The 27,695-nt window shown below is 42.1% G+C and overlaps 1 protein-coding gene across 1 annotated transcript; it reads right to left on the reverse strand.

Moving 5' to 3' along the window:
• Positions 1–1,196: 1,196 nt before the first annotated feature.
• On the reverse strand, positions 1,197–27,695 carry LOC106572028 (E3 ubiquitin-protein ligase TRIM33). Its single transcript, XM_014145737.2, is given in 22 exon segments — positions 1,197–1,932; positions 2,502–2,552; positions 4,269–4,421; positions 4,809–4,883; positions 5,578–5,701; positions 5,913–6,325; positions 11,552–11,714; positions 11,953–12,016; positions 13,083–13,224; positions 16,444–16,653; positions 17,161–17,190; positions 17,192–17,281; positions 17,283–17,348; positions 17,677–17,987; positions 18,463–18,580; positions 18,779–18,925; positions 19,576–19,690; positions 21,058–21,174; positions 21,384–21,516; positions 22,005–22,152; positions 22,292–22,410; positions 26,781–27,695. Coding segments are annotated over 22 exon segments (3,567 nt in total). The 5' UTR covers positions 27,340–27,695; the 3' UTR covers positions 1,197–1,713.

Here is a 27,695-nt window from a genome sequence, read left to right on the forward strand (position 1 = left end):
CGCCTTAACGGACTCACCTGAACACGCTGCAACTGGATATGTAACTTTTTGGAAAAAAAACCTATTGTTGAATATCACCAATGTGTCATTGTACAATTTCTCTGAAATGAACATTGGTAAATGCATGGTTCCTTTTCTCCTGACACCGTAGGCTCATGTAGTTTGATGTGAAGCGGTCAAATCAGCACTCTATTTTCCCGTTTGACTTTCAATCCCAGAAAAATAGCCTTAACTCAAAGCGTCAAGGCCTCGACTCCATCCTGTTCGGGGCCAACTGCCCATTATGCCAAACCCACGCAGACCGAGTTTCGTCTTCTAATTCTTTTCCGTTTAGGAGAAAAAGCCGTGTCGTGATTGGTGATATGTTACGTTTGCAATATGATTCCATTCGCCCTCCCGTGGAATAATCCGGAACTGCAAAGAAATGACCAAAATTGGACAATTTTATTAAACGGAAACGGAAGGTCCGAGAGACTCCGTTCGATGACTTCCTGGAAGATCCGGCCCCTGTGAGCGGCCCGACGCCGTCCGCGGATTTATCGGACGTAGTCGGACGTCTAGTAAGGGAGCGTACATTTGCACAATGGACTTTCTCACTAACCATACGGCTAGCGCACGAGAGTTCCCTTCATGCATGTAATGCCACAGCAGATGAGATGTAAGAACGTTTCCATTAAAATGTTCACACCTTTGACAATACAGTACTTTTAGTTGATTGGATTGATATTTATTAATGCCATTTCCTATCTACTTTGTCTAAGAGTGATGTACTTACAGAACTAATTAACCCCTTAGTGCCGATGGTCTCTCAGGGTGGGGTAGCTGATTTACTTGTGTGTGAGGGATGGAGGGATCTTGATGACTCAGGCTTGTCCTTCAATGCTGCACAATTTTGACTGATGTAAAAAGAGAAGACCATTTCTGTAACTAACTTCATTTGAAAACCTGCACCATATTATCTTGAGTTGCACATTTTTCAATTTCATTAACCATTGTGACTCAGTCTTTGAGTCCTTGATTGTAAAACCCATTGCCAACCTGGTATTAATTTAAAACCTTTTATCCTTTATTCAGATCATATTGAGATTACAAATCTCTTTCCCAAAAGAGACCTGATTATATAATGAAAAAAGATCACAGAAACATGTTCAATCTGTTTTTTCTCAGAGCCTGAAATTAAGTTGTGTCTTGCAACATTGACAGTAAATATTTGAACATATTTTATTTATTGGTGAAAGACCAAACAAGCCACTGGTTTTTCCTCATTTGGTTTTTCTTATTTACAGCAGGTAAAATATTTCAAACACAATACAAATACTTGTTAGGTAATTCATGTCAAACTTTATAGTACATTAAGATTAATAGTGGAAATGGGAGTTTTGGATATTTTATAAAGCATGTTTCACAAATATTATCATAAATGATAATAGAAAAAAAAAGACTACTGCAAACAAAACATACTTTCAAATCTGTACAAGCATTTTCTTGAACATCCATAAATTCCCACAGAGGAAATGAAGGAGTGGAACTTCCAATATATCTTTAAAAAGTCCAGTTTGCCAGATACAGACTAATTTAATTTCTATTTTACAATAAGTAAAAGAGGCAAAAATGAAATAAACTTGTAAATGTGTACAATAGGTCTTGCATTTCAGATGAGGAAGACAAAATCCTTTCACTTCTCTTGACCTTTTCCTTTTTTAACACTGATTCTCACTTGATGTGAAGCATCTTTTCATCTGTTTTTAACCGCTTGCGTTTAGGCTGCACAAACTCATCCTCTGAGTCTTCTGTGAGATCTGCCTCCTCTCCAACTGGGGCCTCAGGCTCCTCTGGTACCTCGGGGAAACTTTCGTCTGGGTATAGCTCCAGCAGCCTCTCCTCAAAGTACAAACTCACGGCTTTCCCTGCCTGCGCCACCTCTGAGTCCGCCTGCCAGGTGGGAACGAGGGGGAGAGTATGAGGAAGGTGAGGTGTGAGGGCACCATTTAACAGGAGGGATGAATGGGTAAGGAATGGGAGGGGAGGAGATGGAGCACACTAGAGAGGGTTAAAGGTCCAACGCAGCTGTTTTTATCTCAATATTAAATAATCTGTGGGTAACAATTAAGTACCTTAGTGTGATTTTTTTCTCCAATTAAAATTGTCAAAAATAAACAATATTAGCTTCTTAGCAAAGAGCAATTTCTCAACCAAGATTTTTCTTGGACTGTCTAGGAGTGGTCTGAGTTTGGAAAACTGAAAACTAGCTGTTATTGGCAGAGGTTTGGAACTCTTTCTTGTTGGTCTAAACAATTGTACCCCCAAAACTCCATCCCATCAAAACAGGCTGAAATTTCTGGCAGTCTTTTCAAACAGCTCTTATACTAAAAAAAGCATTATCATTTTCACAATATTATTTTGACCTCAGTGTGGAAATGCATATAAAACCCACATTTTTAAAATAGTGACAGGGTAGGCAGCCTAACCTTTCCCATCCATGTGTATTAGAAACAGCTTACCTGCACATTACTCTGTTTCTCCTCATCATATACCTGGATTATTCGAGACATCTAAAAAAGGGGTGATAACAGTACAATAAAAGACAAAAGCAGAAGGGGGGGGGAGAATTTCACAGCAGACAGGTTATAGGTAACAACCATGTATACTGTCACTACCCTTGGTCTTTGGGCCTACGTAAAATACACGCCTTATTGAACTGGAGTCCAAATGTGGTGTGTGTCATCGTCATTCCTCCATAAACTTTTGTTTCACTTACTGTCTAACTTATTGAGGATTCAGTTGCAGACCTTGCTTAAATCTTGCCATTACATTTCCCAACGAGTCTAGTGTCTTTACCTATGGTCTGTCTAGTCTTTACCTGGCTGCTTCTGCCTGTTGAATTCTGAACAGCATCCATGGCCTTGCTGTGGGTCCTGGCGTATTCCTGGGAAAGACGTCTTCAAATTTCTCTCCCTGCTAAATTGGTTAGCTTGACTTACTAGCCTTGACACTGACAGTCCCTTCACTGATACCTAATAAGTGTCTCTTTTAAAATCTTAAGTTTGCAAATATGACACATTGCGCTGGACCATTGACTATGTCAACTGCAACCAATAGAAAACCTTTTAGCCTTGACACTGACAGTCCCTTCACTGATACCTAATAAGTGTCTCTTTTAAAATCTTAAGTTTGCAAATATGACACATTGCGCTGGACCATTGACTATGTCAACTGCAACCAATAGAAAACCTTTTAACGTTACCTCCACAACTCAGTTCCTCATTGATCCTCTCAATACAAGGTAGTATATTGGTCCCCTCTTTTCCATTTCAAATCACTATTGAAAATCTAAACCACAAAATTCCTTGTAAATCTTTTTTCCCCTGAACACATCACTTGAAAACATGTCCAGAGAGATTAAATTAAGAAAGTAAACATTGACACCATATCAAAAGGTCCAATGCAATGAAGAGACCACACACGGGACAAATTTTGCATTCGAAAAGTCCAAGTATTTGTGTTAGTATCTAGTGAAAATATACACTTTAATAGGAAAATTCCACCCTCAAATGATCTTCTGCAAAACGCAGCATCATATGACGCAAAATACACCATACCGTATTTCTGTATTTTTACAGTTATACATCTTGAAAACGTGATTGCTGACATGCAAAACATTGACTAACTACATCAACAATGGACTAATGAAACAAATACTAAGAGATAGCTTGCACAAGATATTAAAGGAAAACTCCACCCAAAAACAATCAAGTCAAGGACAAACTATCAATCATTGATAAACGGTTAGCTATAATGAATACAGACAAAACGGAATGTATTACCATTTTAAAGGTAATCTCTCTGCAAGAAAGTGGCAAGTTATTTAGAATGACAAAAATGTCTAATATATTGTGACAATAATGACAATAATAGTTCAATGCTTTATTGATTCGCTTGTTTTGTCAACTCATAAGTTTAAAAAAAATCAAGGAGTCTTAACTGCTTACAAAATAACTGACTAGGAAGACATTAAATTAGAGGCCATGAAAATATTTTTGCGTCACAACAAACAGCCCAGTGTGAGTACCCAATAACTGCATCCGGTCATCCAACATTAATCCCTGTGGGTGCCCAAGCTCATGCAAAATGGTGTGATAAGGATATCAACCTTCTGCATAGTGCATTTCCACTGCCCGCATACAGTATTAATGTGCATGTGTTCTCCAGCATCCATTCAACTATCACTCAGCCCCATCTCATCATGCATGGAAGTCATGCCCACTCACCTCGTTGTATTTGGCACAGTTGCTGAAGACCAGGCGCACGTCCGAGACAAACTCTATGGGGCTCTGGTAGTGCTGGACGTGCTTCAACTGTAGCTTCTGTTTCACCAGGGTCAAGTCCATGGGCTTCTTGATGATTTTGTAGTAATTAGGGATCTGGTGAGAGGGGAACACCATGGTTAGAGAGCCATATTGGATCATTCATTTATTATACAGAACATTATGGTTATAGCCACAATGCTGAAGTAAGGTGGTGCTGTGGGCATAGGGAAGGATCCATAAACCAACCAATCAAATGTATTTATAAATACAATGTATATATATATTTTTTTTTATTTTTTTTAAATCAGCAGTTGACACTACGTGCTTTTACAGAGATCTGGCCAAGACCCCAAAGAAAGCAATGGCAGAATCAAGAGCACAGTGCCCAGGAAAATGTCCCAAGAAAGAAGAAACCTAGAGAGGCTGTACTCTAGAGTACATGTGGCCATCCAGGTCAGAGAATACAGGTGGCATTGCCTTTTACAAGCTTGTTATACTTACAGAGGGAGGGACAGGCTCCTGGAACCCCTCGCTGAGCTCATGGCAGAAAACGTTCAGCAGGAGACGCTCACACCTCTGCAGACAGAGAGAGAGACAGACAAAGATATAGAGCAAGAGAGAGGGAGGGGCGGTTATGCAGGAGAACATTACACAACTGCTTAACATTCCTCAGCTAGGACAGAGAGAGAGAGAGACAGAGAGAGAGAGACAGAGACAGAGAGACAGAGAGAGAGAGAGAGACAGACAGAGACAGAGAGACAGACAGAGAGAGAGAGACAGACAGACAGACAGACAGAGAGAGAGAGAAAGACAGAGAGACAGAGAGAGAGAGAAAGACAGAGACAGAGAGAGAGACAGACAGAGAGAGACAGACAGAGAGACAGAGAGAGAGAGAGAGAGAGAGAGAGAGAGAGAGACAGAGAGAGAGACAGAGAGAGAGACAGAGAGAGAGACAGAGAGAGAGACAGACAGACAGACAGATGAGGAATGTGTCCCTCTGGCTGAACACAGCAAATTAAGATGAAAGGAGTAGCGCATCAAGCTTACTAAATACACGTTTTCCGTAATTCACATACTCCTTACTAAGAGAAGTGTACTAAATTAATTCATTCTGATTTACTCCTAAAATGTGAGGGCATCTAAAGTCAACTGATATAAGTAGTGGGGAAATGCAGTGGCAGGAGCAACTACTAATGCTATGGGAAAGTCCTTTCAACTGTAAGCAGGGAAAGCCATATTCTAGGTATTACAGGTGGATGGTTCCACTGACCCTCTGGTCCTCAGGACTCAGGCCCTGCTCACTGGTGTCCTTCTCGCCACGAGGCTCGTCATCAGGCTCGTACTCCATCTCCGGGCTGGCCAGACTCCGGCAGAACGTGCACATCCACTCTCCACTGAGGGGGGAAACAGAGAGAAAATGTGACACAACAACCCAGATATATTATAGACATATACATGGGAGAAAGATAGCCGATGTGTGGCAAGCTATCAGCATCCAATGTTAAAGGGCTTATCTGTTGAAATATGAATGAAAATCATTCTTATTCTGACACTTAGTCAAAGCCAGCCTGTGTGTATGCATGTAGTGGTAGATCAGTGGCTCACCTCGGGGAGCACTTCAAGGTGGGGATGTGACAGGTGATGTGGAAGACTTTGGGGCAGCGGTCACAGCAAAGCAGCTCTCCCCCGTTGTTGCACACGGCGCACCAGTCCTCGTTGGGGTCATCATCCTTCCCTCCCGCCCCACCCTGGTTGGTCCCCATTGCAGTGCGTGGAGTTCGCAGGGTAGCAGGCCCGGCTCCCTTGCTGTTGGTCAACGGGGCATCTGAGGCCTTAGTGGATGGGCTGGTGCTAGGGGCATTGCTAGGCCCGTTGGCCCCGCTGCAGGCCTCCTGGTCCTGGGGCTCAGTTTTGACGTGCTCCCCCAACGTCTTGAGGGCGTCCTGGACAGAGGAGGCGGAAGCCACGGAGCCCAGCACGGGGAGAGGGGGAGTCCGGCTGATCTCTGGACTACTCATCTGTGGGACAGATACACACACACACACACACGTTAAAAAAAAGCTGAATGCTTTCAAGAGGGTTAATTACATTGAGAATTCTGGTGTAGCACCAAGAAGTGAGGCCAAAAGTTCCTTAAAAATGTTAATCTCTCACCATTACCAATAACAGGAGAGGATAGACATTTTTGGGAGGGGTATGGTCTTTGTGCCTCTAACTCACTCATCATTATTCATGATTATCTGTAATCATGGTAGCCTCCACATTAAATGTAGACGTGTTCAGAAACATCTATTCTTATGTTCAATAAATGTAACTCCAAAATGACAATACATTATTCACCATTCAGTTCCTATTGGGCAAAGCATAATCTGAAACAACCAAAACAAACTGCAAATGCATCCAACACGTTTGTCATAAGCTTGACATAGTCATGGTGTGCAAGGAATATGGGACCAAATACTAAACTTTTGACTACTTTCATACACAGTGGGCCAGTTTCACAGACAGGGCTTAGATTAAGCCAGGAGTAGGCCTTAATGTGTACTAGTTAAACTAGGACATTCAAGTAGCTTTCGTGAACGTGGCTTAAATTTGGCTTAGTTAGTCGGAGACTATGGAGTTCTGGAGTAAGGTAAGTAAGCCTAAATGAGAACACCTGGGTTAAGCCTGACTAGGTTAAGTATGAGTACATGCTGTTGGTCTAATGGTGCTCATAAAAACCCGGAATGGAATAGAAAACACCATTACTGGTGTTAATCTTGAGGCAAAAACAATTTGTTCCAAAACACTTTAGTGAGTATGAAAAAAACTACTAAAAACAAATTTTGTCAAACCATGCAGTTATTGAAAGTAAAAACCATACTACTGCTACTGAGCAAAAGAAAAAGAGTGGTTGGGCTACAATTTGCAGTGAATTCAATGCAAATGAAAATGTAACCAAAAGAAGAGTACAACAACTTCAGCTGAGATATCTTCATTATTATCAGTATTCCACATTTCTCATATTCATATTTTTGTGGCATTACTTATATTGAATGATATATGCCTTTATAGAACCTTACACTGGCTTTAAAAAGAGAGAATGCAGAGATCAGAAGAGAGCGATACACTACTGGTGGTGGACCACCAAAAAAAGACAAGACTGATGAATTGAGTGACTTGCTGTCTGGAATAATAGAGCACCAGCAACCTCGATGGTATACCAGAGCTTTACCATTTGGACAGTTCAGATAAAAAACTGAGCACAAATGGTACATATACCAAAAGAAAGCAAATTGGTTACTTTCTTTGGTAAATATATTCCACTGTCTGTCAATCTTTATTCTTCTTTCACTCTAAGGACCATATGAGTTTATTTGTGCTTCTAACGGTGTTCTTTTTCCAGAGGAAGGGTATCTGAACAGGTTGGAAGAGCCAATGCACAATGAGTGTGTACCCTCTACATCTGCTATAGCATCCCTGAGTGAAGATGCTACCACCATCTTTCAGCAGAGATCAAAAAAGATGACCATGCATGAAAAGTTAGCTAGAGAATTTCATGAGCATAAAATGAAATACTTGAAGAACATGAAATGAAATTGAGAATTCTACAGGTTGAATTAGATATGAAGTTGGAAGAGAGAGGTATGAGCCAAAAAATATACAGTAATGAGACAATTGTGATTACCAGCCATGGTGAACAATATGATATGTAAAAAATAAATGTTTTGTCATTTGGATATTCATGAGTGTGAGTATTTTAATCACCACAAACTACATTTAAAACTAGCCTTGGTTTAGTCACTCATTTAATTATGCTGCACACTATTTTAATTTTGTAAAGAACAAACATTATCAAAGCAAAAACAAGCCATAATGAATACATTACATATTTAAATGCATATCATCTAGTTGAAGTGCTGCAATGTGAAAGCTTGCAGCATCTTCTTGGCTTGAAACGCAGTGTACTGTGTAGAGACTGGAATCTAGTGATGCACCGATAATTACATTTTTGGCTGATACCGATATCCGATATTTTCCTTGCCAAAAAAACCCTGATACCGATAACCGATATTTACAATTTTAGCGGCCTTTTAAGCATTCTAGTACAGTTAAATAGTTAACACACACACAGCGGTTTAAGGCACATAGGGCGGTGCACAATTGACCCAGCGTCGTCCGGGTTTGGACAGGGTAGGACGTCATTGTAAATAAGAATTTGTTCTTAACTGATTTGCCTAGTTAAATAAAGGTTACACACACACACTGACCAAAAAATTATTTTGTTGGCATTTACGCATGTCCCCATTACCAGTAAAACAAAACCAATTTCTTTCACTTACTTGCTGTGCTGTTTTGTTGTTCAGTCATTTCATTCTCAACCAGGATTTCTATAGAACGCCGTTTGGGTATTTGCGTGTCAAAAAAATATACTATTTAACACTATTTGATGTGTCAAATACGCTTGTTGACCAATCAGGACCTAAATATGACTGCACGTCACATTAAAATTTAAACCGTCCATAATTTTTTTACATAGTTATTACAAAATCACTCGTATTTCATGTCACAACGATTCATCAATACGTATGCTATGACGCTGGTAAAGTTGTCTCGCGCACCTACAGTGCTGGTCCTAAAAAAAAAAAAGCTAGCTAGCTCATGGATGCAACCAATGTTCTTCCCCAAAAACATAGCAAAACGACAATATGTTTCAGGAGCTATAGTTAGCTAGCTAAATAGCTAGGTGTCATCATCTAAAATAACCCTAATTTATAAGACAGTTCTTACTTGATTAATGGTGGTCGGACCCATCAATGTGAAGATAGCCACAATAAGGATTAGCCACAATAAGGATTAGCCACAATAGTGGACTTTGCAGTTAGCATGGCATAATTCTACTATTTGTATTCATTTGCATCACTGTCAATGACATACTTTTATTTATTTTGAAGACAAACCTCAAATTCCCCTATTGTGCCTAATCCATAACCCGGTTCGGTAAAGACATCACTAGCCAGATGAAGCTAGCTGGCTGCTTATAATGTTAGTTTTGGGCAACAGGGTTAAGCAGCTGGCTAGCTATTTATTTTCATGAACTGAAGTTCAATTTCAATAGGCAAACAACAAGTGGATACCTAGCTAATACTTACTCACAAGGATTCCCAAATCATTGCTAAGAATAATGAAAATGACTGCAGTTTCTAAGGGTCATTGTTTTCAGGCTTGTTGTATTGGTTCTAGCTAAAGCTAGCGACCCCAGAAGTTGTGGTCAAACAAATTATGCTTTATTACCAACGCGGTATTGTAAACACATCGTTCGTGGCCGGTGTTTGCTTGTTTGCAGACTTTTTTATACAGTTTTGACAGTGCTACTGTATCTTTTTTGACACGCAAAGACCCAAACGGCATTCCATAGTATGTTTGGCGTGAAGCTAATAGCAGTGACGCTATTACTGTGTAACTCTGGTAGGGCAACATCTGAAAAATAGCACACTTAATAATGTGTACCGGTGCTCAACCAGTCGGCGAAAGCCAACATCACCCACGACAGAGAACGGTTGATTGTCAAGGGCAATGAATTCCATTATCTTGGCTTTAATGGATTTCAACTTTGAATTGTCTCGCTGAAATTGTGTTACTCTTTCAAATGACTGCTTGACTTGTTGACTGCTCGATCCACACAGCAGACATTGTGGGCTAGTTTAGGAATGCTGTGTTGCACGTATAGCGCAAGATTTTACATGCCGTCATTACGTCATGTACCTACGTTATATAGATATGCACGTCAGCTTTGACATTGGTTTTGCACATCGGCGTTAAACCAGACATTGGCCGATACCGATGTTGGCATTTGTAGCAAATATTGTCCGATTCCGATGTGTTCACCGATATATCGTACATCCTTACTGGAATCGATTTTTCCATACTCCAAACATACGCTCAACCATCCCTCTCGTGCGGATATGAGCTCTGTATCTTTGCTGCTCAGCTGTTGTGGGATTTATGGCGTGAATAAGAAGTTACTCTGACCTATCCACTGTCACCAAGTAGTAGTCCACTATGTTGTCCTCTCTGAAACTGAGCACACAATGAAGAGTTGAGAAAAATCCTTGAATCGTGAGTTGCACCCTTCCAACGGGCAACAATGTTTGGAAAATCTAAATTAGGAGTGCCTACACCTTGAACATTGATGGAAAACCAGTTCTTACGGTTCCTGTAGACTCCTCAGCATCAGGGGTTGATGGACACTTCATGGGAACATGACATCCACCTATACAGCCAATTACTCCTGGAAAGTGCCCATATTCATAGAATTGCACTTTATCGTTGGCTTGGCTAGCAGCATCAGCAAACTTGATGTCAAGACTCCTCAGTTCACAAATGGCCCTGCAGACTTTGTGAACTATTTTACAGACAGTTGCTTCACTGGCACCACACAAATCACCAGTTTCACGATGAAAGATTTCAAAAACCTCAAAGTGATCATAACTTGGAGAGAATTGGGTAAAGGCCTTCCTCTTTGAGACAGAGAGGAAAGTCTAGGCTCAAGCAAAGAAGCATCTCCAATGTATTTTCTTTGTACATACGAAAAAGGTCTCGAAAAGCTATTTCAAGTAATTTAATGGATTACTATCCACAAGTACTCATCTGGCTGGCCTCTGGAGTGCATGTTGGTCTTCATTTAGCTATTCGAAATAGTCCATCCTCCCTCACAAACAGTACTAAGCAGAAGTTAAACCTGCCTCTGAAGGATTATTTTAAGCTTCAATTTAGTCCTAGAGTACCTCTAATCCGCCCTCTTGCAATCGGCTTTGTTTAATCCAGAACAAGCTAAATCTATGACTATTTTAAGATAAGTCTGTGCAAGTCACTTTGAGTTAAGACAGCTCAAACAGGCATTTTAGTCTGGGACTAGGCTTAAGCCTTGTCTGTGAAACCAGTCGAGTAAGTGAATTTGTCCAAATACTTGTGACTTCTTCAAATGGGGGGACTAGATACATAAAGTGCTTATATTTCTAAACAGTAAAACAGATATGTAAGAAAATACCCCGGTGACATCCTTTACTGTCACCTCATATGAAACATTTGATCTCAAATCCAAAATGCTGGAGTATAGAGCCACATTTAAACATTTTAGCTTCACTGTCCAAATAAATAGAGGAGAGCATACATAGCCTCAGGTACATAGATACCTGCTAGATTAAGATCAAGGTACTGACAGGCTAGGAGGTGAAAGAGCTGGGCAGTTAGAGATGTGTTACCATGCACGCGCTCCTCCCTCCATCCTTCCCTCGTTCCGTTTTGACGTTGGAGGTGGTGGTTCCTGAGAAGCCACACTCCTTCTCGATTCCGGGCTCCTGCTTGACTTTGACCTGCTGTTCCATTGGGGCGCTCGCTGGCACTGGCCTCCCGGCAGAGCCACAGCTGGGGACACAAATGTACACACACACACACAAACTGTCAAGACCTCCATTACAGTCTTCCATATACTTTTACATGTATACCAGTGAGATGAGGACTCATTGTTTAGGAGTGAGTCTATGGTACAATATCGGCATTGCTACCTTCTGCCCATCCTATGGATGTTCCACAGCTTTATGCAATAGTGTCATTTGAACTTTTTGAGCAGAGTTCTAGTATTAAACCTGTGTGTCATCATTACCTGCCCCTGCTTCCTGTGCTGGAAGTACTGGATGGCCGCACGGGCGTGTGGGAGTTTGATAAGCCTGTGGGTGGGAGATAGACAGAGAGCAAGGAAGAGGCAGTCAAATTAGGGTTGAATATTTTCCTGAAAATCCTTCCTGAAAAAATTGCAACCATACTGGTATTCCTGTTCAAACTGGAAATGCTAATTAAAGCAAATAATACCAGCAGATGAATAAATCAGACATGATTATAACACTGTAAATGGAGAAATATGGATTTGAATCTAACGGTTTCTTGTTGTATTTGCCACAATTTAATCAACTCAAAGTTCTGTCCAAGTCCCCACGCTATTTTGTTGATTTAGGCCTACAATATTATGAGGTTATTAGCCAACAGCCTGGTGAAAATTACATTCATTTTAGCTTACCTTTGACTGAAAGATGTCAGCCAGCTTGTTGGCACTTTTCTCTCCCCTTGCACCTGGCTATCAGGGGAATTTCAGAAGGTTGCGGCTGTTTTTACTTAATGATAACCCGCTTATTGTGGAGACTGTCACAGGGAACATTATCCAATTCCAGCTAAACAAACATAAGCAAATAGGCCTAGTAGTGGAGATTCAGCAGCACCATAGCAGCAGAGATTTGTGAATGTGGAGATTGCCTTCAGGAACTGCGTTGAGACATCGCATGAAGCCTACACATGATAGTCAGCGATGCAATTTATAAAAGTCATGCAAGTTGCCCAAGTGATGTTTTCTATTGGAGACTTTACGTCAAGTAGGCTTAATATGGTAGGCTGCTAGTGTTGTGATGACTAGTCTAATGTATGAATGAAGCCAGAGAGTTGATATGTCCGGTTCATGTAGCTATTCGCACATGCATATTTAGTATTTTTGCTTTAGTGCGGCATAAAAATGTTTATATTATTAGTCCACAGGACCGTTCAATATATTTCTTGGGAAACGGAAAGGGGTATGGTCAGGAAGTCCAGGGACACCGGTATTCAACCCTAGCAGTAATATAGAAGTCATGTGATACAAACGATTATCTTCGTAAAACGTGACAGTGATATGAGCATTTGTTTTTGATAAATGATTTCAAAATCACAGATGGAATTGAAGCTGTGTGTGTTGTAGTCCTCCAGTACCTGAGGAGCCAGGTGAGTGTGTGGAGAGTCCGGGGGAGGGGTTCATGTCCACGGGGGGCCACAAGCCCAGCTGAGGGTATGTACTGGCTGAGATCCAGCGACTCAGGAGGGCGTCCAGACTGCTGGAGCCTGCGTCTTCCAGCTGATGGCGCCAAAGCGTCCAACCACAGGAAAATAACACCGAATTAGTGGTCATTTTCAGCTCACCTTGGGAACATTTCTGATGAAGAACCCCCATGTACAGTGCCTAGTGAAAGCCTATACACCCTTTGCACAGTTGTCACATTTGGCTCGCTTAAAATTAAAATCTAACAATGGATTTAAAAAAATCAGGATTTTCCCCAACTGATCTACACAAACTAGTCCACACTTCAAAATTAAAAATGATACACATTCTTGGAAATCATTTTGAATACGGTTCCACCAACTTTCCACAACTCTTGGGGCAACATCTATACATTGCTCAAAATTGCTCAATCTCAGTCAAGTTAGTTGAGGATCACTGATGGACAGCAATATTCAAGTATTGACTGATTTTCATGCAGATTTAAGTCTGGGCTAAGATTACACCACTCAGAAACACTGAACACCTTGTGGAAAGCCATTATGGTGCATATTTGACCTTATAATTTGGATAATTTGCACCCTGAAAAATACATCTCTATCCCAGTGTAAGGTCTTCAGAAGACTAAGGCATGTTTTCCACAACGTTTTTACCTGGGCTTTGCCCCTTTAACAAAACTCCCCAGTCCCTGCCGGTGACAAGCATGCCCATATTAACATGATGATGCCACCACAATTCATGAAATATATGAAAGGTTCACTCTGATTTTGGATTTGCCCCAAACCTAAAGTTATGCATTTACTTTAAAAAGTAAATTTGTTTGCCATATTCTCTTACAGTATTCCTTAATGGCCTTTTTGTAAACCAGAAGGATGATTTGGAATGGATTTGTTTTAACACATGCCACATACAGGCCAGTGATGTGGAATGAATGCAATGTTGATCCATCCACAGATTTCCCTCAGCTCAGACAATGAAGTCTGTGGCTGTTTTAAACCCCTAGAGTCGATGTACACCGCTACGTGGGAATCTAATTAGCTTAAGCTAGAGATATGTTTTCTTGCATGAGCTGCAACTCAATCCACTGCATACGCCGATGTCGCCTATCCGCATCTGCGGTGAAAGGTGGCAGAGCTAGATCGGTGTTTGTCAGACCATGACACATTCTGAAAACCGTCTGTAGCATCCAAATGGTTTGACCTCTCTATGGAAAGATAAGACTCTCACGAACACTGTGTTACTCTCAGTAACCAGGTGACATGATACACCATCAATAGCTTAATTACTATACTCAAAAGGGTATTCAGTGTATTGGAATGATTTCATAACCTTCCCTTGATCTGTACCCTGAAATGATTTAGATGTGCAACAGAGAGGAGTGTGTAGATTTACGCAATCAAGTTATACCCCCTCCCCCCCAAAAAACTGTTATTTTACTTTGGCTGTGTAGATCATTGGGGGGGAAATCCCAATTCAAAAAAGGTTTTGATTTTCATTTACGACAGTAAAATGTGACAACAGTGCAAAGGGTGTGTAGACTTTCACTAGGCACCACATTAGAGTTCACCGGAGTTGAGCCAGGTTCCAATTACGCTCCCTACCCCCTTTCCCTAGCTCCTTCAATGAGCAACAATAGGAAATGACCAGATAGGTATAAAGCAATATGGCAGAAGTTACATTGAATATTAATCATACAGTGCATTTAGAAAGTATTCAGACCCTTTTCCACATTGTTACCTTACAGCCTTATTCTAAAATGGTTTTCAATCTACACACAATACCCATAATGACAAAGCGAAAACAGATTAAAAAAAAACATAAATACCTTATTTACATAAGTATTCAGCCCCTTTGCTATGAGACTCAAAATTGAGCTCATGTGCATCCTGTTTCCATTGATCACCCTTGAGATGTTTCTACAACTTGATTGGAGTCCAACTGTGGTAATTTCAATTGATTGGACATTATTTGGAAAGGCACACCTGTCTATATAAGGTTCCACAGTTGATAGTGCATGTCAGAGCAAAAACCAAGCCATGAGGTTGAAGGAATTGTGTGTAGAGCTCTGAGACAGGATTGAGTCGAGGCACAGGTCTGGGGAAGGGTATCAAAAAATGTCTGCGGCATTGAAGGTCCCCAAGAACACAGCGACCTCCATCATTCTTAAATGGAAGAAGTTTGGAACCACCAAGACTCTTCCTAGAGCTGGCCGCCCTGCCAAACTGAGCAATCCGGGGAGAAGGGCCTTGGTCAGGGAGGTAACCAAGATCCCGATGGTCACTCTGACAGAGCTCCAGAGTTCTTGGATGGGAGAACCTTCCAGAAGGACAACAATCTCTGCAGCACTCCACCAATCAGCCATTTATGGTCGAATGGCCAGACAGATGCCACTCCTCAGTAAAAGGCATGACAGCCCGCTTGGGAGTTGGCCAAAAGGCACCTAAAGAACTCTCAGACCATGAGAAACAAGACTCTCTGGTCTGATTAAACCAAAATTGAACTCGTCGGCCTGGATGCCAAGAGTCACATCTGGAGGAAATCTGGCACCATCCCTACGGTGAAGCTTGGTGGTGGCAGCATCATACCGTGGGGATGTTTTTCAGAGGCAGGGACTGGGAGACTAGTCAGGATCGAGGGTAAGATGAACGGAGCAAAGTACAGAGAGGTCCTTGATGATAACCTGCACCAGAGCACTCAGGACCTCAGACTGGGGCGAAGGTTCACCTTCCAACAGGACAACAACCTTAAGCACACAGCCAAGACAATGCAGGAGTGGCTTCGGGACAAATCTCTGAAGGTCTTTGAATGGCCTAGCCAGAGTCCTGACTTGAACATCTTTGGAGAGACCTGAAAATAGTTGTGCAGCAATGCTCCTTCATTCAACTTGACAGAGCTTGAGAGGATCTGCAGAGAAGAATGTGGAAAAACTCCCCAAATACAGGTGTGCCAAGCTTGTAGTGTCATACCCAAGAAGACGAGGCTGTAATTGCTGCCAAAGGTGCTTCAACAAAGTACTGAGTACAGGGCCTGAATACTTATGTAAATGTAATATTTCAAATGTATTTTGATAAATGTACAAACATCTATAAAAACCTGTTTCTGCTTTGGTGTTATGGGTTATTATGTGTGGATTGATTACGGAAAATGCACTGTATTACTCATACCTATCCAATCCCCTCAGATCTACAAAAAGCAAAAAGGTGGGCGCCAGTAGAAAATGAGTGGGATGAGAATGGAAGCAGGTATGGTTAGATATGGAGGTACGTGACATGTGCCTGCTCCCTGAGCACTGTGTACCTGAATGGGAGGGATGTCTGGTAGGCAGGGCAGGTTCTCTGGGTTGGTGACAGAGGGTATGAGCTCAATGGCGCCCACTATGGGGCTGGCGGGGCCACGGTGGGCATGGGCGCTAGCCATGCTGGCACTGGTGGGACTGGTGGGGTTGGCGGCGCTCACGTTGTGGAGAGAGGCCACTGGGAAGGGTCCAGCATGACCTGGGTTAGAATGCTACAGGGAGAGCGAGATGGAGGGAGGTCAAAAACTACAGATTTACAACAGCATTAACTATTTATTATTGTTAAATTCTACCAGGTCTACGACGTGCTGAAAGGTCATTTTTGGAAGCATAATCACTAATCATGCCCATGCAACACGAAACACAACTACTATTTAAGTACAAGTAGAAAAAGTGCCAAACCCCTGTTAGATGTAACAAACGAAACCTGTGGTGGCTCATCTCAGAATCTATAGTCAGCTAAACACAAAAAGGTACCCATACATACACACTCAGTGAAAATTCTACTACAAAATGGCGACAGTATCGCCAATCAGTCATACCGGTTTCTGCATAAAACATATTGTTTACTGTATATGTGACTGTTCTTATTATTATAAGGATGTTGTCTTTCTGATCAATTTCCCTTTTGGGGAGTAATAAAGTATCTATACCGCAACTCAATTCATTACAACTTTTTTTATCCCCTCAGGGACATAACGTGAGTGGTGTAGTCTGACCTGTCTCTGCAGCTGGGGTTGCATCATGGGGGGGGTACTGCTGGCCGTTGGGCATGCGTGGCTGGGCGCTGGGGCTGGGCATGCGGCCCTGTCCCGGGGCCAGGCGCAGGTGGTGGGGGGGGGTACATGAGGGGACCGCCGTTCATGGGGCCCCTCTGCTGGGCCTGCATGCTGATGAGGCGCGGGGGCTGGGGAGTGACAGTTATACTTTTACATAAAAATTACATTACAATTAACTAAATCCTTAGAGCAACAGATAATACTCAGTACTAGTATATTTCTACTACGTTATGACTGTATAAATATTTTCTGTAAATAAAAAATTCTAACCTGGCTTGACAAATGTACTCTATCGATCAGTGATGTAATGGTAACAAAATAAATACTGATCACAATTTGCGGTGAGTAAATGAATACTCCCTATATTCACAATAGGTGGGTAAACAGTGTTTACATACGTTTACCCTTCACTACACCACTGCTATCGATGGGAACAACGGTACCCCAACAGTCTACCTGTTGCTGTACCATCGAAGGTCCACCCTGCCTGGGGTGCTGCTGGGACATTTGGGAAGCAATACGCATCTGCTCCTGGATCCTCTGTTGGTGCTGCTGTTGTTGCTGGTGTGGTTGTTGGTGCTGCTGCTGCTGCTGTTGTTTCTGCTGGGCGAAGGCTTGCTGCTGCATGTGCTGCAGCCGGAGCTGAGCCAGGTTGATCTGCCCTGGGTGTTTTCCGTGGCCTGGGTGGCCGTGGCCCGGGGAGATGGGCCCCACCATAATGTTGGGAGGGTGCTGAGCCTGGGGCATCTTCTCAATCACCAGGTTCCCTACAGTGGGAGGGGGAGAGAGGGGAGGCTAAGAGTAAGTGACTGAGTGTATGGTGATTCCTCTAGACCAGGGCTGTCAAACTTATTTTGCCCTGGGGCCGTACTAGGTCCGGAGGGCCACACGAAAAAAGTGTTATATTTTCTCACAATCAGAATTTGAGGGGAAAAAAGTATTCTATCCATATTTTTTTTTTTTAATGCTCCCTGACTGTCTAGCTTTCATTTGGGTGATTATTAGGGAGCTAGACACAGTCAGGAAACTATGAATGTACATCCATTATCATTACTACACAGATTCCATTTGGTTTTAGTAATTTTCAAGTAGATCGAGTTCGGCACCCCCCACATCTCCCTTTCTATGAAATGTTTTACACTGTACCATCACTGACCAGAAACAGATGTCCTTGCATACTTCCTTGCACGTAGAGTAGTAAACCCCCAAAACCCCATCACAGTCAAAGGGGGGTCCTCTCACCTAGGTTGACCACATTCTTAGCCCAAAATGTGGGGTCACAGAAGAAGCGAACAGAACCATTAGCCTGAGGCACTGGTTCCAGTCCAGCCTTCAGAACCTTGCGCAGCTGGTAGATGATCTGAAGAATGAAGATATTGGGATGTCATTTGTTTGCAGGTACTATATAGACGATATACTATATACAGAGGATCGATTTCGGATAGGACAACCGTCATGGCTTCCGCATATTATAGTGCACATTTTAGCCTTTCGTCATGGAGAATATGTCATGGCGTGAGATTTTCCCTGAGTGTGTGTGTTTATCTGTACTCCGTACCAGCCTCTTGCTGTAAAGCAGGGCGGTGCTGCTGCCGCTGTTAATGGCAGAGTGGGTGAAGTTGAGCACGTGGAGGATCTGCCTGGCCAGGTTGGCGATGTCTGTCTGCTGGGAAAACAGCTTCATGCTCCTCTCCTTAGTCACACTCTGGAGGACCAAGGGACAAACGGTAGGAAGAAACGTTACATTTTAGTCATTTAGCAGACGCTTTTATCCAGAGCGACTTACAGGAACAATTAGGTTTAAGTGCCTTAGACAAGGGCACCAACATATTTTTCCACAGTCTGTTCAGGGATTCGAACCAGCGACTTTCTGGTTACTGGCCTAAAACTCAAAACTGCTAGGCTACTTGCAGCCCGCTAGGATACTTGCCATTACCAACAGGCATCCGCCTATGTGATTACTACGTAATTAGGGTAAACCATAACCCCTTTGTTATTCAATTAAAACAGTATCCAAATAACATCACAGAATAAACTTCCCATCATCTGGCAATGCAGGAGCGAGATTAAGTTCATAGTGATTCATTAGTATTCATGTTTCTCATAATATAGGCCTAGATACAGTTCATTGGTATATAGTAATGAAAACACTGATGGTGCATTTCCCGAACCCTAGCCCTGGATTAAAAATCTCCATTGAAAGTGTGTTTGAGTCCAGGACTAGGCATAATCTGGCTCTAGGAAAATGGGCCTGAGAGCATAAATAGTTATACACAGAATGTCATTTTCTCAATTCTAAGGGTTCTGAAGATAAGTTTAAATGCATTCCTTGCATAGGTTCCATTATCGCCTTACCTCAAGCTGCTGCAGTAAACACTTGCCCTTCTTGTTGATTTCGTTGATAAGAGTAAACACGGCTATCTTGATCTCATGCTCCACCTTCCTATGGGTCTCAGTAACTTCCTTTAGCCTGGATGGAAACAGACACAGACACTCAAACTAGAAACACACTAATAAACAATAAAATAGCACTTTTAGTCAATTCTGTGCAACTATCAGCATGCGTTTACTGTGAACACTGTAGCTGTACCCGCTTTAAGTTACAGTTTTAACAGCGGCCAATTAGGCTACTGTGGCTATTTTATCATAATGTAGGCCTACCAGAGTTCCCTACCATCAAAAACAATGGAGAAAAATGCATCATATAACATTTGAACATGGAAATAGCTGTTCTATCATTCAGCCTACAGTAGCAGCCAATGTGTGGTGTTCAATGTAGGCCTACATTCCATGACACTTTTGAAAAAAACATGCAGGACTTGACATGAACCTGTTTATCCACTTGTCCTTCAGACAAGGTGACAGAAAATCTTGTTTGGTTTGACGCAAGAAACCACTATACAAAATAAAATGCATTATTATTCCCATACCATTATTGCAGAGAATCAGACAAATTTGACTACCCTCTGCCTATTGGCTACTACCTGCCTCAAAATACAACACTGCCCCTTTAAGAAAAAAAAATAATAAGAAAAATGACTCACTTTTCAAAGCACACGTTTCGTGCTCTTGTAGGAAGCAGAAACTCCCCTATTGCTGACCACAAATTATCGATCTGGGCTAATAACTCACTAACTAGCAAAGGATATGAACAAAATGTGCACACGTGGCTACATGCAGCTCTCGCTTTGATCTCAAAAGAAGCGCATCTACTCATGACCGCTCATGCTGTAAACACAGTTCAGTTCAAAGTAAATGGCACATATCCATATATGGTAATAGTCTATTTGCATATAGGCCTACTGCAGCTCTAATTGGTTATTCCACACTGGTCTGTGTAGAGTATGGGCTGAGCTGTGCATGTTACTGCAATAGAATCCTACTCAGATGCATTCTGCCTACAACAAAATCTCTTTCATAGTTAGTTTAGGTATGTTGCATTGAAAGTGGATAGTATTGCGTTGATTCGATCACAATTGCCACAGTAAAGGGAAACTAACAGGGAAAACTCTAGAAAGTTAAGTGAAGTTCAATCTCATGCTTTTCTCCGTGGGCTGGCTGTCCCGAGGGAGCTGCGCGGCAGTCTCGGAGCTACTGCGCACCCGCGCACAGCTTAAAGGGAACATTGGGAGGGGAAATTTTCCTCAAATCATTAACAAACCTGTATGAAATCGCTCTAGGGTGAAGCAGCCCCTAGCATTTTCCCCACTGTGGTTAAGATTAGGATTGGGGGACAGGAAGCTGGTTCTAGATTTATACCTAGGGGAAAGTTCACCCTGCAGCTATGAAGTAGCATAGCAAGATACTTTCACAGAAGAGATGGGAATGATGCTGTACCTGCTTGTCACGTGAGCGTGAGAGTAGTGGACATAGGTCTTTTTCTCCTGCAGTTTGGCCATGTGTGTCTCAATGAAGCCTTTCTGGTTCTGGAAGGCCTCCTCCAGAAATTGGTACCTGAGAGAGGAGAAACTTTGTTCAGCAAAGAACACTTGTGCTTAGATCACTGGACTAGATGCTGCTTTTCTCATTGTGCCCAATAGAGATATGAGAATGTAACACAAAACCAGATGCATTACCATCCACCACCGACTAGAATCCACTAAAGATTTAGATTTCCTAATCTAAAGATCAATCCTGTGTTGTCTATGCAATGCATGTCCTACCTGTGCTCCTTGTGCTCCAGCAGTTGGCAGTCCCGACAGGTGAGTGTGTCACAGGTTTCACAAAAGAGTTTCAGGGGCTCCTGTTTGTGAATGGGACAGAACACAGGTCTCTGACCCGACGCACCTACAGACTCTACAGAGACAGAGAGAAACAAACGAAAGAAAGTATGAAAGAATATGAAATTTGGTGATTGGGTAGAAAAAAAGTGAAAGTATGAGAGAGAAAGAATAGAAGGGAGAGATACATAAATTAATACTTCAGAAAAGTCTGATAGAATCACAATATATAGTACTACTTCAGGAAAGTCTGATAGAATCACAATATATAGTACTACTTCAGGAAAGTCTGATAGAATCACAATATATAGTACTGAGAACCAGCAGGGCCAATCTACTATTGGAACACGCCGACTGATTCTGCAGCATGGTTGCCATGGAAACGGCAAATCAGCTATGAAGTTTGGTGAAACTACACCGTGCTATGAGACACCATATGCCTACACCAGAGCCTTCTACTTGCAAATAGAAAGAGCTGGCCTACACATCCAACTATGTCAAATTGTCACTTGATATTCCAGGGTACACATTACATATTGTGTTTAGGTTTGTAGGACAGTTTACCCTCAGAGACGTCCTCTTTCTTGCGGATCTTGTGGTCCTTGGTGATTTTGACCCTCTGGTGAGCCTCGATGCAGGTCTTGCACAACCACTCTCCACATTCTGCACAGAACCCTATGGTATCTGCGTTGTCCTCACAACTGGTGCACATCTGAACGAGACAAAACACATGACCCCACTTACACACATACTTAGGCTAGGCTACATCCAGCTGATAAAATGGGAGCTTGTATTAATCAACCATCCACTTGAATGTAACTGGATTGTGTTAGAGTTCAATTGTGGTATACCTGTGCAGATTTTTCATCTGAAGTGTTGGAGGCCTCGGTAGTGTCCTTGACAAAGTAGTTGTCAATGATGTCGCTCTGTTTGCAGTCTTGACAACAAACTATGCACCGCATCACATTCACTAGAGTAGACAGAGGAAAGATACAAGAGAGAAGCACTGGTTAGGCCTATAGAAATTTACAAAGAAAACATTTGAAATCAGCAACCCAGAAAAAAACTGCATTTTCTCACTCATTGTTTTCATACAGATACTACAGAGGTCAGAGGCTATTCAAAAAGCTTATATAGAAAGAGACAGATGCAAATCATCAAACGCATTAGGCATCACAAGCTGGTTCAACTACTTAACATTTTTTAATTATCATTTGTCCCTCCACATTTTTATTTGACCTTTATTTAACTAGGCAAGTCAGTTAAGAACAAATTCTTATTTTCAATGACGGCCTAGGAACAGTGGGTTAACTGTCTTGTTCGGGGAAGAACGACAGATTTTTACCTTGTCAGCTCGGGGATTCGATCTTGCAACCTTAAGGTTACAAGTCCAACGCTCTAACCACTAGGGTACCTGCCGCCCCTGAGAACACATGTTCTCAGCTTGTCACAAACACAAACATTTTTGATGAAGATGAGTTTGATTGTATCTAAAAATCTAAAAACTGTATGGAAAGACTGGTTTCTGGGTAGCCTTCCTCGAGAAATGTCAGCCATGTCAGTTTTTTGCCATTTACAATTGGTTGGTACTTAAACTTAGTAATAATAAAGATGTTACAATTGAATTGGTAAGTATCATATGAATAGCAAAATATGAAATACATTATATGGCCTAAGTAGGTGGGTGCTACACATTGGTAGTTTCCCATTGAGGGTTGGGAAAAGAGATAAATCCATTAAATTATTATTATTTATTGAAATCCACCACCATATTTCCTATTATTTTCAAGATTTCTGAATAATGAGGTTGCTATGCTCATGCAGGAAATGTAAATCAGTGATCTATATCATAAGTGTGCAATGATATGCATGATGAAAATACATAACCCTAAATGTTGAATACATCATCCTTAACTACCCCACACTTAACTCCCCTCAACTCCCTTAAACCCATCAATTAAATCCCCCTGTACATCACTGGATGCAGCACAAACCGGTTTGAGCCAGTCTTTACCGGCTCGGGCTGCACACAGCCGGTTTGTGTAAGCCCCAGCTGCAGGGGGCTCTGAGTGATTGGCTGTGAGTGCAGCTGGAGGGTTTGTGAGACCACACCAACAAGGCTGATCTGATCTGCCACTGCAGCTGTGACACCTTCAACTGAGGCAAGTCAGGGTGCATGCACACAAACAGTATCCAAATGCATAATCTATTTCATGGTCGGGTACTGTTACATTATACCATTTATATGACCTAAATAACAGGTGAAGCAGAATTTCATGCATGAATGTCTGAAATTGTAACATAGCCATCAGACCTTTTTAGTAGCCTACATGTGTATGACACTGACAATTTTGTACCATTAGTCCACATGTTTGTTTATTCAATGGTTAGGCCCTCCAGAAACAGTTAGGCCTACTGATCTACATGAAATTTAAACTACAAATTATCAAACCTTTATTTAACTAGGCAAGTCAGTTAAGAACAAATTCTTATTTAGATTGACAGCCTACCCCGGGCCAAACCCTCCCCTAACCCGGACGACGCTGGGCCAATTGTGCGCCGCCCTATGAGACTCCTGATCAAGGCCGGTTGTGATAAAGCCTGGGATCAAACCAGGGTCTGTAGTGACGCCTCTAGCACTGAGATGCAGTGCCTTAGACCGCTGCGCCACCTCGGGAGCCTTACTATTAATGCCACATTTACATAAGCAAATAACCCCAAATATAATGTGATGTTGTATGATTGGCCTAACACTTCAATTTGTAAATAAACAACGTATAGCTTCAAAACATGTTTAAAACCATGATATTGATTTCATGAACTGTAATTCCTTGCATCCATAGTTCAATCATTGAATTTGAGTTTCCCCCCAACCCAATCCCTCAGCTGTAGGTAGGCTATACCAAACCAAGTGGCGATTTTGTTCTTTTTTGTAGACTTGGCACACAAGGAAATTTGAGATGGCATTGTAAACAGTTAGGCCCAAGTCTACTGCTCTTATTTAGGCTTCTGTATTTATGTTTTACATTGAAATCATCCGATCTTAGCCATGTTGATAAGACAAAGTGGGTCATAATAATTTCAAAATAAAAAAAGAACAGCCCTTGGGTAGTTCAGACCACAGTGGCCATCGGCATTGAATAGGCAAGGCATAGTCTGGTCCCATATCGGTTTTTGTGTGTAGCCAACCACTATGGTAATTGTCAATTCCAAAAGTTTGCTATGTCAACGACCATAGGGGTTGGCTGCAATACTCACAAACAGATCTAGGAGGACCAGACTAGGCTAGGTGTAGGCAGAAGTGTCATAATGGCATCTTCCAGAATGCAATGGGGGCTGACAAGCAAAAAGGATAGTGTTCCTGGGCCATTATCAAGTGTAGCGTAATGGTTGGAGTCAGACATGTTCATCCCATGGCCATACCACATGACCACCAATAAAAAGATGAATAACTAGAAGGTCACAACTAAAATGGGAAACATTTTACCTTGATTTAATGCCAGAAATAATGCTGGAATTATGTGTTCTTGGTTGCCCATGATCATAACCTAGGCCTTAATAACTGGTCTGTAAATGAGTTCTGAATGTCAATAGTTAGCCTAGGGTTAATGTATCAAGAACAGGTGTACTAAAATTGACAATTGATAGAGTAAAAGTAAATAGTAATCCAACTTTTTGCCAAGGCCTAATCATTATAGCAAGCTGGAAAAGGTTGGTTGGTTGATTTCTTTGGACATAACTGGCTATATGAATCAATCTGATTTGGAAAAAATCTGCTAAATGAATTGAATTAGTATAGCTGGAAAACATTATTTCTTCCCAGCAAACAACCATGAGTACCATTTTTCATCAGTCATTTGATTTGTCAATGGCGTTATAGGCCTATATCTTTGAGGTCCAATCGCACGTGGATGTCCTCTAACATTATTTGGCCTAGTCCACAAGGATCAATGCACCAATATCAACTACACAGACCCGTAGCCGGCTAGGATATTTGGTTGCCATAGTGGTGGACTCAAAGAGCCCCCCAGGCTTGAACATCTGAGAAAACAAGCTCTTTTCCATGTCCACCAATTTTCCATAATGTTTACTCCTGGAAACCTTGCTAACAAAAGCAAAACAAAATGTGTGTTCTGTCTGAAGACATGCACACACCTATGACAATCATGTCACCCGGTCCCAAAGCCACACCATAACCGAATTTTGGGGTCTTACCAAATATGAATATGGCTTGTCTTTATGTGGGCATAGTAGTTCTGGTGTAATTGTCATGCAAGTATAATGCTCGGTGGATGGACAAATTTCCCACCTTGAGGAAGGATGGAGAAACTGAATTTTGGGTCTGAGGCCAAGGCTCTTTACAGATAAGACAAACTGAAAATAAGTATACTGTGTTGCACATGTGACATTCAATATGAATACTCTTCTGGCATTGACCTATCAGGCCCAGGGGCTGTTGATTATTCAGTATGCTATGTTGCATTACCATAAGGAGCTATGTTAGGCCCAAAGTGAATCATTATTGTAATGAGTCACAGTGTGAGTAATATATATCTATCGCCATATGACGTCTGGTAATTAGTGAAAAACAATATTATCATGAAACTTTCCATCAAGTCGATTTATTTGCATATCATTATGCTTGCTGACCATTTGGCTGCTGCCTGGTACTCAATGCTTCTACACATCTATACCCACTTCAATCAAACAGGCTACACTCACCTTAGCCCAATATTGGACTAAATGAGCCTAACGTTACTCCTTAGTCCAAAGACATTGCATGTTCTGTTTAAAGGAAGAATTTCCTCTGGAAGCCAAAACAGACAAATACTCAATCTTAACGTGCATCGACTCTAACTAAATTGCGGTACGATTCTAGGAACATAACATTTTCTATTTTCATATAAAAATATTTTCACAAATGCAAAATACACACTTACTGTACACGGTTTTAACAGTTGCAGCCGACAGTATTTTTCAGTGACAACACGTTTGTGGCATCCGTCTTCCGTTTACACACAGGTGTTCGGAGACGCTAGCTAATTAGCACAGGTAGTCAGTCCACTCTGTCTTCCGTAAACAAGCGCTGTAACATGGAAATATGGCCGTGTGGGAACCCTAACCTTATAAAAAGGTGTGTATAAATGTAACTTTTTATTATTAATCGACGATATGGAAGATGAAGTCCTTATGCTTTCAAACCCGTACTGCAAGTGATGTGTGTTAATGTTCAGACCGATCGTGGCGGCTCTTAACACCCCCCCTACAGAAGACGCCTTCGTCCAATGACTAACTGTTAACGTGATGGAACTGAGAGTCATGATGAAGGGCTACACTCACCTATGTGGGTGTCTGGCTGTCCGTTCGGCCCGGGCACCTGTACGGTAACTTGTCGCTCTGGCTGGGGGATACATTTCAAGCAAAATGAGTGTAGACACGGTAAGAGTTTGGGTTCACAATCACGGGTCTGGAGACTTTGTTTACACACAGCGCACGTATCCATAAGGTTTATTGGGGTGACGGGGTTGGCTGGTGGAACCGTCGGCGGTGGGGACATTTCGGTTGTGAATGTTGGTGAGGTTCCAGCAATGTCCCCAGCACCCGAGGACTCGGTTGTACCCCCATTGGTGTTCCCAACTGGGCTGCTGCTTGTGCTGCCTGCCCCCCCTGCGCCCGCGCTGTTGCTGCTAGCGTCCCCTCCTCCACTGACGTTAGCGGGTGTAGGCATCTGAGAAACATTCTCTTGGGATTGTAAATCATCTCCTTCTTTCGAATCGGGCTCTATGACAATCACCGAATTCACATCTTTCAATTCGGGGTCCCCGCTATCCTCTCCCCGTGGTTCTGAATTTAATTTGGAAGCGTTCTCCATATCCTCTTCGCCTTTGTTGTCCGCCATCTTCCTTCCTCTTTGAACCGGAGAGGCTACAGACACACGCCTGGTGCCCAAATTGATGACGCAGCCGAGAGTCGAGTGTGGAGAGGAATGGATTCGGTTCAGTCAGTCGTGCTGATAAGCCCTTACCAGCTAGTTTATGCTGGCAACAACAGAAGCACGGCGCAAGTTACAACTTGTTAAAGGAAGTGATGTTTATTTCGATGGGAGAGGGAGAAATAACTTGTAGTATTGGTCACCATCTTCAATTTGTTCCACCCCACTCGATTTTATTTCTAGTAGGATAGCAGCGATAAATAACTTGTAATATTGGTATTAACCACCTGGATGTCACCCTGATACATTATACACTGCTCAAT

This window comes from Salmo salar, chromosome ssa15 (assembly GCF_905237065.1).
Source record: "Salmo salar chromosome ssa15, Ssal_v3.1, whole genome shotgun sequence".
NCBI lineage: Eukaryota > Metazoa > Chordata > Actinopteri > Salmoniformes > Salmonidae > Salmo > Salmo salar.